The sequence below is a fragment of the Panthera onca genome, chromosome F1, assembly GCF_046562875.1.
Source record: "Panthera onca isolate mPanOnc1 chromosome F1, mPanOnc1 haplotype 2, whole genome shotgun sequence".
NCBI lineage: Eukaryota > Metazoa > Chordata > Mammalia > Carnivora > Felidae > Panthera > Panthera onca.
This window is the reverse complement of record NC_138355.1, coordinates 35435856-35450767: the sequence shown is the minus strand read 5'-3', so window position 1 is coordinate 35450767 and position 14912 is coordinate 35435856. Positions and strand designations below refer to the sequence as shown.

The window sequence follows — 14912 nt, the reverse complement described above, 5'->3', positions numbered from 1 at the left end:
GTCTGACGACCTGGATTTGAGCCCTGGCTCAGTTATTTCTGACTGTGGGGCCTTATCCTGTTTCACATTTGTCATCTGTGAATTGCCTGTCTCTCTTGCTCCACCTTCTTCACTAGGGTATTGTGAAAATGAGATAATGTATGAATTCTGATTTTGGCATTACTGTCCCATATGAGGAAGTATTTTCTTGGGGCTTAAAATTTTGCTCCTATTTTAATTTGGCATCCACGGTGAGACATATTTGAGAGGCTTAAGGAAAACAATGTGAGCCATTTAACTAACTTTTTGTTGCTTGGGAGCTGATGATTTCATTTGAAGAATTTTAGGACTTCCTATCACCTGCTCTAATAATATGTAGAATATAGACATGGCTGCCGTAAGAGAGAGATCGAGAATAGCAGAGGCTTAAACAACCTGGAAGTGCATTTCTCTTTCATTTGATAGTATAGGTATAAATGGTCCAGGGAAGTTTTGGGGGTGAGGTGGTACACGGAGTCAGGGACTGAGGCTTCTCGATCTTATTTTTCCACATGGCTTTCACCTCTTGTCCCCATGTGGCTGTTCCAGCTTTTCCCAGCAGGAAGGGGATGATCATTGCCTTCTACGCAGGACTATACACAAATATTTGAGCAGAAGACAGAGAGACCAAGTATGAGCAGGGAAAGGACAGAGAGAGAGGGAGACACAGAATCTGAAGCAAGCTCCAGGCTCTGAGCTGTCAGCACAGAGCCCGATGTGGGGCTCGAACTCACGGACCATGAAATCATGACCTGAGCTAAAGTTGGATGCTTAACCAACTGAGCCACCCAGGACTATTCAAATGCCCACACATGGCTACACTATATAGTTGAGCTTAGCATCCATGCGTTCAGTTAAAAATTCCATTACTGTATAGGAAGGGAGACTAAATATTATGGGGTGGGCTGCTAGCAGTGTCTGCCATAGCTGATGGGAGTCACATTATTCACCTCCCTTAAGTTTATACAAGATGGAAGACAGTAATTTTCATTCATCCATTCATATAAACGACTTCAGATGACATCTGAAGGGGAGAATGAGGAGGTTAAAGCTGTTGGCTTAGAAGAGTTTTAGAGATCTGTACTTTTCTTCTATTCAGGATTTGAAGCCATTTATTATTCATGGAGCACTATTCCCTTGTTGCTACAATCCACAGCCCATGTTGGTTACTGGGGACTCAGTGAATCATGGTCCCTGCTCTCCAAACGCTTACCCCATAGGGGGAGGCAGGCGTGTCAGGCATTGAACACACAACTGTCTGGGGTGCAGAGGCAGATGGGGTGCTGTGGGAGCTCATAGGGAAGACCTGCCCAACCTGGGGCAGGTAGGGTGTGTGCGTGTATGTGTATGTGTGCATGTTGGATGCAAGATGCAGACAGTTACTGGCAGAAGGAATCACCTTAAATAGTGATGGGTCCTTAGGAGAGCAAGTGAACTGATAAGATTCTGTTCCTTAGTGTCATGTCCGTGGCTTAATGTTTTTATTTCTGTTTCTCTTCCTAGAAACTCTCAGTGTGTCTGCCAAGACCCTTTGTCACGAGGAGCAATGCTGCCCCGATGGGAACTGTCTTTTTACCTATTTGCTTCACTAGGCTTCCACTTATATTCTTTCTATGAAGTTTACAAAGTCTCAAGAGGTAAGACCCCAGCTTTCCTGAACTTCTCTCAAGAAAGGAAGGAGGAAGGAAGTACTCAGAGGTAGAAGAGTCAGAAAAATTGTCTAATGGGCTTGGGATAACTTGGACCCTGCTTTGCTTTCCCTTGTCTGGGACACTTTGAGTCCATGACCTGAATCAATGCAATTTTCCACCCTCATCCTGGAACTTCGAGGGGATCCGGTGGCTGGTCTTCTGTAATAGGAAGGTTTGATTCAATGGCCATTGAAGGCTGTGGAGGTGATCTGCAGTAACCTCTTATGTTTCTCTTCCACCCTCATTGCTTCTGAGATATGTGGAGGCAGCTCAAGGTGTTGGAGGCCCAGACTCCTTTCATCCTTTCGTTCTGCTGTGTTTAGTGATTTTCATATGCTTGTTGAAGAAGAATCATCACTAAATCTGCATTTCAGCCCATAGGAAGGGGTATGGAAACCCTCCTGTTGGGCAAGTTACCCTTGTCACTTCTGCTTACCCCTAGTTGACCAGCACCAGGTTTTATGGCCACAGCTGAGAAACTGGGGAACATTGTCCTTAGCTTGGTGGCCATGTGCCACTAAAACTTCCCATACTGTGGAAGAATGGGAGACAGAAATGTGGAGGGACCAAGATGGCCTCTTGCGTGGTCAGGGACAGTTTCCTAGATGATAATTTCTGGGCTTTGTCAAGGCAGAACAGGAGCCAGGAAGGTAGAGAAGGCGTCCGAGGATCTGTGGACAGAGATGGGTTTGCAAGCAAATGGACAAGCCTTTGGGGTGTGAGGAAGCATAGCATGGTCTGGCAACTACAAACCCCTCGGGAGGACTGGAGTGTAGAGTGTGAGGGGACAGTGGCTGGAGTTGAGCCTAGATCAAAAAGTAGGGAGAGCCTGTGAAGGACATTGCATATTGATCTGAGGAGTTTGGTCTTTATCTTGAAGACAGGAGAGTATGCTGAAAAGTCCACTTAAAATTGCAAAGTTGAGAGTGCTCTGTCCTGAACACCTACCTCCTTCTATATTACTCGGACTGATTTGGATGTCCATCACCAGGATTGACTTTTCTCCCATTCTACATATGTCTCACTCAGAGTCAGGAACTTGGTGGCAGAGATGGATCATCTAAAGTAGATGAGCACTATTGTTTTCTCAAGTCTGGCCAAGTATTTGCATTCCCCTACTGGAGCCTTTGAGCTCCCAGGGCCCATGTAGGAGGAGCTAACCTACTGTATGTCAGGCACTGTATTAGATACTTCACGTATTGTATCTTGTCTCATTTAATCTTTAGAACAGCCCTATGATATGGTATATTTATTACTTTGAAGACACGTTTGGCAACAGAAACACAGCCTCCAACATAATTGTTACAAGCCTCGTATTGTGTCTAGATAGCGTCAGAGAGCTGGCTCCTTCTACCATGTCCCTCTGCCGTCTTCATCATGAGGCTTCACCTTATGAGGCAGTCTTTTCCATAAATTGATGTCCGTATTCCAGATTTTGGCCGTTCTAGTAAGTGTGTAAGTGGTATCTCATTGTTTTAATTTGCATTTCCCTGATGTAATGTGGAGAATCTTTTCATATGCTTATTGCCATAAGACTGTATATGTGTATATACGTATACACATACATATATATATATATATATATATATATATATATAGTCTTATTTGGTGAGGTGTTCAGGTCTTTGCCCATTTTTTAATTGGGTTGTTTATTTTCTTTTTGAGTTTTAATAGTTCTTTGTGTATTTTGGATAACATGTCTTTTGCAAATATTTTCTTCCAGTCTGTGGCTTGTCATCTTACTGTCTTGATGGTGTCTTTTACAGAGCAGATACTTTAAATTTTGGTTAAGTCCAGTTTACCAATTGTTTCTTTCATGCATTGTGTCTTTGGTATCTAAAAAGTAATTCCCATAGCCAAGGTTATCTAGATTTTCTCCTACCTTATCTTCTAAGGATTCAGTAGTGTTTATATTCAGATCTATAATATCCATTTGCTATTATTTTTTGTGAAGAGTGTAAAGTCTGCATCTAGATTCAGTTGTTTTGCATGTGGACATTTAGTTCCAGCATTTGTTGAAAGAATATCTCTTCTCTGTTGTATTACCTTTGCTCCTTGTCAAAGGTCAGTTGACTGTATCTATGTGGGTCTTTTTCTCGGCTTTCTATTCTGTTCCATTCACCTATTTGTCCTTTCATCAACACCACGGTCTCTTGAGTCATAAGGCTTTGTAATAAGTCTTGAATTTGGGGGGGCACCTGCTGGCTCAGTCTTACTTTGGCTCAGGTCATGATCTCACAGTCTGTGAGTTTGAGCCCTGTGTCGGGCTCTGTGCTGACAGCTCGGAGCCTGGAGCCTGCTTCAAATTCTGTGTCTCCCTCTCTCTCTGCTCCTCCCCCACTAGTGCTCTGTCTCTCTCTCTCTCATAAATAAATAAACATTGAGAAAAAATTAGACTAAGTATTCTTTAAAAAAAAAATAAGTCTTGAATTTGGGTGATATTAGTCCTCTCACTTTGTTCTTGTCCTTCAATATTGTGTTGGCCATTCTGGATCTTTTGCCTCTCCATATAAACTTTAGAATCATGTTGTCATTATCCACAAGAGAGCTTCCTGGGATTTTGGTTTGGATTGCATGGACTCTATAGATGAAGTTGAGTAAGACTGACCTCTTAACAATATCCATGAACATGGAATAGCTCTCAGTTTGTCTTTTTAGTTTTTTTATTTCTTTTATCAGAGTTTTCTAGTTCTCCTAACATATAACTTGTATGTATTTTGTTAGATTTATACCTAGATATTTCACTTTTTTGGTGTGCTAATGTAAATGGTATTGTTCTCAGTTTTAAATTTCACTTGTTTGTTTCTCATCTGTAGGAAAGCAACTGACTTTTGCGTATTTATTTTGTATCCTGCAACCTTGCTATAATTGCTTATTAGTTCCAGGAGTTTTTTTTTTTTTTTTTTTGTAGATTCTTTGGATTTTCTACATAGATATTCATATTATCTGCATACAAACACAGTTTTATTTCTTCCTTTCCATGTTGTATACCTTATTTCATTTTCTTAGTGCACTAGGTAGGACTGCCATTATGATATTAAAAAGGAATGGTGAGAGAGGACACTTTTGCCTTTTTTCTGATCTTAGAAAGCTTTCTGACCATTAAGTATGATGTTTACTGTATGTTTTTTGTAGATGTTCTTTATCCAGTTGAGGAAGTTCCCTTCTATCTCTAGTTTGCTGAGAGTTTTTAATCATAAATGAGTGTTGGATTTTGTCAGATGCTTTTTGTGCATCTATTGATATGATCATGTGGTTTTTCTTTTTTGTCTTATTGATGTTATGGATTACACTAATTCATTTTTGTGGTCTGTGAGACTTTGTTTTTAGCAAACCTCTCCTGGACTCAGCAGGGCAGGTCTGCTCTGTGTTAGCTGGGGCTGCAGGCATCTGGTGGCTCGCTCACATGGCTGGCCAAGACCTCAGCGGGCGGCTGTCAGCTAGCATGCAGAGGTTCTGTCTGCATGGCTCTCCACATGGCTTACATTTCTCCTAACAGTGCAGCTGGGTTCAAGAGGGAGTACTGCAAGTGCCCAAAAGCAGAAGCTACGGATCTCTTGAAGCTCAGCCTGGGAAGTTGTACAGCTCACCTCTACTTCATTTATTGGTCAAAACAAACCACAGCACAGTCCAGATTCAGGGGGAGGAAAGACTCTACCTCCATATGGCTGGAGCAGCACGCCTGTGCATGGAATGTATGGTGGTCATCTTTGGAGTCTCTTTACCACAATGGGTGTTGTACTTCTTTACCCAGATGAGGATGCAGAGGCTGAAAAATGTAATTTATCCAAGGTAACATGTCTAATAAGTTCCAATGGAACTGGGTTTAAACTCCAATGTGTCCAACTCTAGCCCCAATATTTTATCCGATTCTGCCTCTCCTATTTATTGATAATTTAATTCCTAAAGCACCTTGCTTTAAAAGAGGAAGCTCTTCTGTCTATTCTATTAAATTTTAAAATTGTATCCCACTGGAATAAAATTTTCCCTTTCTGTGTCATGGGAGCTGCTGGGATCGGGGTGGAGGGAATCCTTCTGTGGATAGCACAAAGCTTTTCTACACCTCAGCTGACCCAGAGGTGGTCATGCTGTTTGACTTACTGTTTGTCTTACTGTCTAATTTGGGAAAAAGTGCTGTTTACCCACACGGTAGAAGTAGGTCACTGGGAAAACTGTCTTCTGTAAACTTTTTTGGGACATTTGTATCTGGAGCAAATATAGTGCCTAGAACATATTACAGGCTCAAAACTTACCCGTTAAGTGAAATGCCACCAGTGGGCATCTGCACGGCTGCTTTCTCTGGGCATAGAGCAGGCATCCTGTTCACTGCGCTCTGTCTGTGGAAGCACGGTTGCCAGGCCATTAGGGACAGCAGACTGATTTTAATGGCCTTAGTCAAATGGAATCTTTTGGTAAATTCACAGCAGGGACTGAACAGAGCACCCCTTCTTCCTCCCGACTCTACCAGGTGTAGAGCATCTCCAAGTCATCTGGAAATACGTGGGGTGGGGTGGTGGTGATCTGCTATGCTTGGTGACCTCTCCCCTGGCGCTCGACAACGTTGTGGCTAATCCAGACCTACTGCGTTAAGTTTATGCCCTCGTGGTTCAGTAGATGTAGGACACTTTTATGTCTCTGCATACACTTAACATGAAGAAAGAGGAGATTATGCCATGTGGTAGCTCTGTTAACGCTTACACCTAAAAGAGGGCCGTATATTGTTGTTTTCATGTCAGTCTGGTGTAATTCTTGACATGAAAACAGTTGAATTATCTGTGAAAACCTGAATGCTGTGAGGTCACCTGGGAAAACATCTGGGAAGGGAAGTCTTAGACTCCTGTTTCAATTTATTTATTGGTTTATGTTCAAATTTATTTCTTCTTGGACCTATTTTGACATTTTGTAGCTTTCTGAGGATCTATACATTTATGTGGGTTTTCAGTTTGGTTAGTGTATTGTTCGTAATACTCGTATTTAAAATAGTTTGTTTCTGTGGTTTGCTTTTCTCTCTTATTGTGTATTTTGTTTTACATCTTCTCCTTCACTGTCTCCCTAATTTCCTCCCTTGTTTGTCTTTTCATCCCTCCTTCCCTCCCTTCCTCCTAGTTTTTTGCTTTGATCAACTGTGCCAGAGAGCTTATGAATCTTTTCAGCTTGTGGCTTTATTAGATTTTCTCAGTTGTTTCCTTTTTTTTTTTTCTTGGTTCATTGATTTCTTTTTTAGTTTTTAATTTTTTTAAATGTTTATTTTTGAGAGAGAGCGAGGGAGCAGGGGAGGGGCCGAGAGAGAGGGAGACACAGAATCCAAAGCAGGCTCCGGGCTCTGAACTGTCAGCACAGAGCCCGATGTGGAGCTCGAACTCACGAACTGTGAGATCATGACCTGAGCTGAAGTTGGATGCTTAACTGACTGAGGCTCCCAGGTGCCCCAGTTCATTGATTTCTGCTTTTATTTCCTTCCTTATTGTTTCTTTGGGTTTGCTCTCTTCCATTATGTTCCAGCTGTATGAGTTGAATGGTTATTTTATAAGGAATCTCTTTGTATTGTTGTATTGTACCTGATAGCTTTTCTCAGAAGCATTTCTGGAAGAAGGATTTCCAGAGGAGTCATAGAGTCAAACTGCATGAATATTTTTAAGGTTTTAGACAGATTTCCCCTTCTCCAGGAAGGTTGTGCCAGTAATACTTCTTTTGGAAAACATCTCTCTTCTTGTATTTCAGCAACTTGAGCTTTCTTCTTTAACCCATCTCCTATGTATCTGGTATATCATATGAAGGGGAAAAAATTAAAATTTTCCCAAATAGATAACCAAACACAATTAACTCTTTCTATATTGAATTATGATGCAGTCTTGATCATTGTTTAATATTTTTTTCTTTAAATGTTTATTTTTGAGAGAGCAAGCACGCGCTGGCTGTGAGCGAGCTAGGGAGGGGCAGAGAGAGGGAGACACGGAATCCCCAGCAGGCTCCATGCTGTCAGCACAGAGCCCAGTGTGGGTCTTGACCTCACAAACTGTGAGATCATGACCTGAGCCTAAATCAGGAATCAGGCACTTAACCGACTGAGCCACCCAGGCGGCCCAATCATTGCTAAATTCTTACATATACCCCAGATTGTTTGAGGGGTGGGCATGTCTTCTCTGTTTCATTGATTTCTCAATCAGTTCACACATCATTAACTGCACGGTTTTAATTAAAAATGCTTTATAAAATATTTGAGTATCTGATAGAGTAAGTTACTATTCATCCTTCTTCATTTCCACACTTAGCTATTCTTACTGGTTTATTCTTCTTGTATACATATTTGAAACTATTCTAAAAAAAATCTCAACAGGATTTTCATTAGAATTACAGTAAGCCTAGAAATTAATTTGTAAATAATTAACATTCTTATAATATTGTACTTTTTCACCCAGGGATATGGTATTTTTTCTTTGTGCGTTCAAGGTCTATTGTTTCCCCCAATAAAGTTTCCTGGCCTTCTTCATAATAGGTCCTGCAAAAATTTCTATTCAGAGTCTTTCTTTCTTTTTTTTCCTTTTATGATTGGGAAATTTTCCTATTGTATTTCCTGTAACTTGTAGCTAATTATTTCTGGTCTAAAGGTATTTATTTTGATTTGTGTATGTTGTATTCCAACAGTTTATTGAATTCTCTTAATGTCCCATTAACTTATCTTTGATTTTTCCTGATTTTTGTGTTTAGACAATATCATCCACAGCTGATACTAATGGTTTTGTTTCTTCTGTTATTGTTTAGCCGGGACTTTTAGAACAATGTAGTAGTTGAGAAAGAATGCTATTTTTAATTCTAACTTAAAAAAAATTAAGTTTATTTATTTATTTTTAACGTTTATTTATTTTTGAGACAGAGACAGAGCATGAACGGGGGAGGGTCAGAGAGAGGGAGACACAGAATGTGAAACAGGCTCCAGGCTCTGAGCTGTCAGCACAGAGCCTGACGTGGTGCTTGAACTCACTGACTGCGAGATCATGACCTGAGCCGAAGTTGGCCGCTTAACCGACTGAGCCACCCAGGCGCCCCTAAGTTTATTTATTTTTGACAAAGTATGAGCATGAGCTGTGGAGGGGCAGAGAGAGAGAGAGAGAAGGAGACACAGAATCCGAAGCAGGCTCCAGGCTCCAAGCTGTCAGCACAGAGCCTGACGCGGGGCTCGAACTCATGAACTGTGAGATCATGACCTGGGCTGAAGTCAGAGCTTAACTGACTGAGCCACCCAGGTGACCCAATTTTTAATTCTAACTTTAATGGAAATCCCTCTATAGTTTTTACCATTACTGAAAAATTGAGTAAGTTTTGCTTTTTTTTTTTTTTTTAAATCATGCTAATGAATCTGGTTAGCCCCCTTTACTAAATTTTTAAAATTAGCAATAAATGTTGAATTCATTTTTAAAGCAACTATACAGATGATTGCGTAGTTTTCCCTTTTCAAGCTGTTGACATGATATTTTAAAGAAATAAATTTTGCAGTCTAGTTTATATGGATTCCTACATCAAACCTTTGACCGTGGTATTTTCAAATACATGCCTTGTTTCCAAGTTTTTTTCTTTTAGTTAATTTCTAAGTGAGATTCATTGGCCTGTGGTTTTATTTTCCACTTAATCAGATTTCAGTATTAGCATTCTGTTAACTTTATAATAGGAATGGAGAAACTTTTCATTTTCTGTCATGTTATGGAACTGTTTAAATAGTGTGCGAAATGTCAGCATCAAAGTTTGATATTCTTCACTTGTAAGTTTGTCTGGGCATGGGGTCTCTGGAAATAGATTCACTGAAAACTTCAGTATCTTTCAGTTATTTCAGGTTATATTTAGGTTTTCTGAAGTCAGTTCGAGTAATTTATACTTTTCTTTCCTCTCTGATTTTATTTTTAAGTAATCTCTATACCCAACATGGGGCTCAAACTCACACGCCTGAGATCAAGAGTCATGTTCTCTGCCTACTGAGCCAGCAAGGCACCCTATATTTTTCCATTTCATTGAAATTTTCAAATGTATTAATATCCAGTTGTAGGTCATATAATGTTTTTGTTTTTAATTTTTTAAAAAAAATTTTTATTAAAAAAAATTTTTTTTTAACATTTATTATTGAGAGACAGAGGGAGACAGAGCACGAGCAGGGGAGGGGCAGAGAGAGGGGGAGACACAGAATCCGAAGCAGGCTCCAGGCTCCAGGCTCCCAGCTGTCAGCACAGAGCCCGATGTGGGGCTCGAACTCATGAACCATGAGATTATGACCTGAGCCAAAGTTGGACACTTAACCAACTGAGCCACCCAGGTGCCCCATGTCATACAATGTTTTGAAACGTACATGTCTCATTTTTTTTTTTTTTTCCTGCTTTAGGGAATTTACAAAGGTTTTGTCTATTCAGCGTATTTATTTGCTCTCTCAAAATACAATCTCTTGGGTTTATTTATAAATTCTACTTTTTTCCTGTGACGATTATTCTGTAATGAACAGTAGGCTACCCTAGATCCTTTTGGCTTTACAGAGCCCAGGCTTAGCTGTTATGCTGTGCTCTCTGCCTGAAAAGTTGGATATTAGGATTAGTTGGATATTAAACAGAATGGTGTTTTCCATAAATTGGCATTTCCATTTCACAGACATTTTATTTTTGTTTTTAAAAATCTTCAGTGAGCCGAGGTTAATGTTTCTCTAAATAAACTCCATGGCACCAGGAAGCCCTGATATTTAAGCAAACATGCAACAAAGGATTTGAGTTGCCACATCAAATTTCTTTGTTTATATACTAGTTGTTCTTAAAGTGGGATACAACTGTAGTTGAGCATTTTCACCTTCTACCTGTTTATTCCTAAACTCACCTGTGCTTCTCACTTACCCCTAGTCTTTGTTTATGAGGAAAGGATATAGCAGCACGTTTAGAGATTCTTTGTCATGTTCATACAACACACTAACTTCTCATGAGGGATGGGCTTTGTCATCAGGAGAAAAGTTATCCTCCCTGCTTTTGTGACTAGAGGAATTTGGTTGCAAGACAAACCGGCAACTCTGGAGGGCCCAGTTCTGGGAGGGGAAATGGGGGGGCGTCCACTGGTCCTGTTTTCCAACAGGTGACCTTGCCCTTATAACCGTGGAAGGGGCCGCCGGGGACCCTTTAGTCAACAGGTCTTTTGTGAAAGGACCCAAATGCATAGCCCCTGGGGGAGCCAAGAAGTGGACAGCCTATCTTCGTGGCTAGCATCAGTAGTGTGGTGTCACAGCTCAGGCTCCTAGTGATCTGTTTGGCAATGCTTCATGTTCGAGTTGACCCTCTTTCCCCTGCCACCTGTGGCCAGGGTCATAGGAAACATTTGAGTTCCGGCTTTCCTACTCGGAATCTAAGCTTCCTGGCCTATCCTCTCAGGCTTGTCTGGCCTTCTCCTCCATTGTGGACCCTGGCCCTCAAAGGAGGGGAGTGTCGGCTTCCAGAGAGGCTACTTTCTGAACACCTGAGGTAAACTTCTTATGGTGACTTGAGACAGGGCCTGGGCTGGAGGGCATTTGAAGGCAACCCTCAGTGTTGGACTCCACAGCTCCTCACTCGTCCAGCCGGGGCTCCCTGTTGTGTCAACACAAGAGAAATGCAGGAGTTTATGGCTTCCTCTTTGCTGGAGTGTTCCATCTCAGTCCCGGGCTGCTTCCTCCTTTCTTGGAGCCCTAAGGATTTCCATGCAAGTCGCGCCCCTGGTGGCCTGGCTTCTTTCAGGTGAGTAGCAGATGAGCAGCCCTATTAGATTTGAAGGCTGTTTATGTTATATATTGCTTTGCATCCTATTTACATATTTGATTTGCTTTTGCTTGGGCTATTTCCAAATCAAGTTTTCATTCCCTTAGTGGGAATTGGGAGAAGGGAGGAGAGGGCCTCCCATTTCTCAGGAATTGTCCTGGAAAAACCAGCACTTTGCCATCCTTCTCTATATTTCATATGAATGTTTGAGAGGTGCTTACCATTAAATTCTCTTATCTTGAGAAGCCCATCTTTTCTGCTCCCTTTCTCCACTCATTTACTTACTGCCACAGTCTGCTGTACCCAGCGGCTTCCTAGAGAAATAAAGAACCAGTAGGAGCTGATTGGAATTTTTCAAATGCATAGAAACAGCAGGACATGTTAAGCCATGATTGGGCGTGCTGGTCCCTGGCAGTGGCTGGTGTCATACGAGGGTGTGTGTGTGTGTGTGTGTGTGTGTTTCCCCCTCTTCCTGATTATTGCCCTCTAATTACCCCCACCCTACCCCAGAAATGGTTTCCTATCATAATGTTGAGGGTGAAAAGGGTAGGTTAGTTAGTGCTTTTAAGTAAATGGTTTACCACCACAGCTCATTGGCATCGATTAAAATGCAAATCCTCTCCCTCAGTAGGTAGAATGGGACTTTGATGTATCCTTTTGTTGGGTGGTGGTTGGAGTGGGGAGAATCAACAGCTGATTTAGTAATGAGGGCTCATCAGCAGAAATTGCTTCATTTCTATGCTCTCAGGCAGTTTTGTGGAGCGCGGAATTTTGGGAGATAGAACCAGGGCACCTCGAAGAAAGAGCTGGCTCTGCCCGACAGGCCTGTGTGGTGTGGAGAGAAATGCTCAGGCAGGGAAGGCCTCTCTCCATTTGCAGCGTCCTTTTGCTTGAGTGTGTGTGAGGTATGATGAAATCTCTTGCCTCTAGTATGGGAATATGGGATCCCTACCTGGAGGGTCTCGTTGGAGAGGTTCTGAAGGCTGAAGCTCTTCAGGAAGGATTTCCCGCTACACGTTTTCAGCGGCCATTCTCTTCTCTCAACCAAGTTACATAGCAGCACATTGTCAACTAACTTAAGATGGTTTGGAGGCAGTGATTTCCAAAGGGGTTGCGAATGTATTTGTGTGTGTGTGTGTGTGTGTGTGTAGAAATCAGACGAGGGTGAATTGTAGAAATTCTCTAAACCTGAGAGAGGATTTTTGGTGGAGAGCTGTGCTGTCCAATACTGTAGCCATTAGCCATACAAGCACTCAAAATGTGACCGTTTCCAATTGAGATGTACTGTAAGGATAACATGTATTTTGGACTTTGAAGAATTAGAAAAAGGAATGTAAAATGACTCATCCATAATTGTTTAATACTGATTCCATGTTGAGATAAATAAAATATGCTAAAATTAATTTCATCTTTTTATATTTTGTATGACGGTGTCTCCTATAGTATTTCAGTTGGTCAGTAGGAATTCTATCTGTGTAGGATTCCTTTTTCCCACTAGAGGGAGCTCTGTTCCAGTTTCAAGAAGTCTGATGCTTTAGCCTGTAAAATTTCACTGCTTCTGCGTTGTGCTCTTAAGAAGAAAAAAAAAAAGCAGGTTTCTGCTTTGTTTCAATTCTGCACAATTCTGATGTTTCTGGAGGTTGCTCTTTGTATGTTAGTGAAGCCAAAACAGAAGAGGCCAGAGGCCTAGAGGTTTTCCACCCTTTTTATGTTAATGAATTTTAGGAGGTTCCTGTTACTTTTATTTCTTTGTTGGATTGCATAATGTTCTGTTTGTTTGTGGGCTCTTCCCTGGGACTTGAGTCTGTGCACAGTTCACACACACACACCGTGATGTGTGTACAGCAGTAACAGAAAGAACCAGAGCCCTGCTTCAATCCCACATCTCCCCAGCACCTCTTGGACCACTCAGGATACAGTGTGAATGTGTCCTCGAGTTGTGCCCTGGGGCACCCTGGGCCAGTGCTTACCACCCCTCATTTTTCTGTTGTTCCTGGAGGCAGTATTGCCTGTGGTTGGAGGGTCGGGCTGCTGTTTGCCTCTAGTGTGTGTGAATCTGCCCCTGGATCCTACTGTGAAACCAGCATCATTTCGTGATTATTTTTTAATGACTGCACACTCACTTGGTTTTCCTGTAATCTTTCTGGGTAGTTCCTTTTTGGTTCTTCTGTGGCTTTTGTAGGGTGTTGGTCTGATGAGCATTGGTTTTCCCTGGTCTATGCACTCTGTGCCTTTTGGGGGCGATCTCAGCCATTCTGGTGGCTTCCTCACCCTTATGCTGAGGACTCCTCAGTCCTCATCTCCAACTTAGGGTACTCGTGAACTCCATTCATACCCATCGGGCTACCTACTGGACGTCGTACAGACACCTTAACATTCCTCACTTCCTTACATGGTATTCATCAGCACTGTTGTAATTTATCATTATTGGTTCGTCTCTCTTCCCTGGGGTACCATGAACCCCAGGAGGGCAAAGGCCATGCCAGTCTTGTTTTGCTTCATTCCTGATATATATTAAATGTGGGCCTGGTTATTGTACACCGTTAAGAAGTATTTGAATGAATATTTTGTTATACTTTCTGTTTTAAACCAACTGTATGCTTATACTTACTACCATTATATGATTCCATTTTATAATCTTGTTAGCATTATGTCCATATCATGGAGCTGTGATCATCATTTTGTGGTGTGATCTGTTTAAGATAATTTTTCACCAGCTATACAAGTGAGGCATTTTTGCTAAATCCTCCCTTGGTTCCTGGTGCTGGAAGCTTTCTCTCTTGATCACTCTCCATTTGTGACCTTTATTACAAGTTGAAGGGGACATTTCTGTCAGCCCCACTACGTACGTAGTTCCAGGAACTTAGGTCACAGAAGGCTGGTGCGGCGGGTCAAGGTGTGTGACCCATTTCCATGCCTGTAGCTGAGACCACCGGCAGCTTTTCCAGGAAGCACACTTTCTCTTCATGCGTCTCCTTTTAAACCAACCCAGTTTTATTTAGATTTGTGACTAATGAAACACTGTTTTTCTTCTTGTCAGAACATGAAGAGGAACTGGACCGACAGTTTGACCTGGAGGCCGGCACTTTATTTGGAGGATTTAAGAAGGTACTTAAGTGGGTAAATGATAAAGCTTCTCAATTTTCAAACCTCGTTTCAGTATTTTGCATCACTTTTGTATTTGGCCAGTGATGAGCTGTGTCTTTGTCTTTCTGAGAGCTTTGATAGATTTTTTAAATGATATAAAAACATTGCTTTTTTATTTTTTGCCGTGGGTGGTGTGCCAGATGTATTCGAAGTTCCGTCAGTGTTTGTGGGCTGGCTTGGGATATAAAAGGATGCATTCCAAGTTCCGAACACCCGACTTACAAATGAACTTTTGGAAGACAACTCGTTTCCAAACTGGGCACTGCCTGTGCTGATAGTTTTCTGCTGTGAGAGTTGCAGGTCT

At 41.7% G+C, this 14912-nt stretch overlaps 1 protein-coding gene across 5 annotated transcripts in view; it reads left to right on the top strand.

Moving 5' to 3' along the window:
- Window positions 1–14912, top strand: part of HHAT (hedgehog acyltransferase) — a 325652-nt gene that overhangs the window by 25714 nt on the left and 285026 nt on the right. For all 5 annotated transcript variants that reach the window (XM_078441116.2, XM_081791895.1, XM_078441115.2 and 2 more), the window contains 2 exons: window positions 1522–1655; window positions 14502–14569. In XM_078441116.2, the coding sequence (XP_078297242.1) occupies window positions 1565–1655; window positions 14502–14569 (159 nt within the window). In that variant the 5' untranslated portion in view covers window positions 1522–1564. The remainder of the gene's footprint in view (window positions 1–1521; window positions 1656–14501; window positions 14570–14912) is intronic.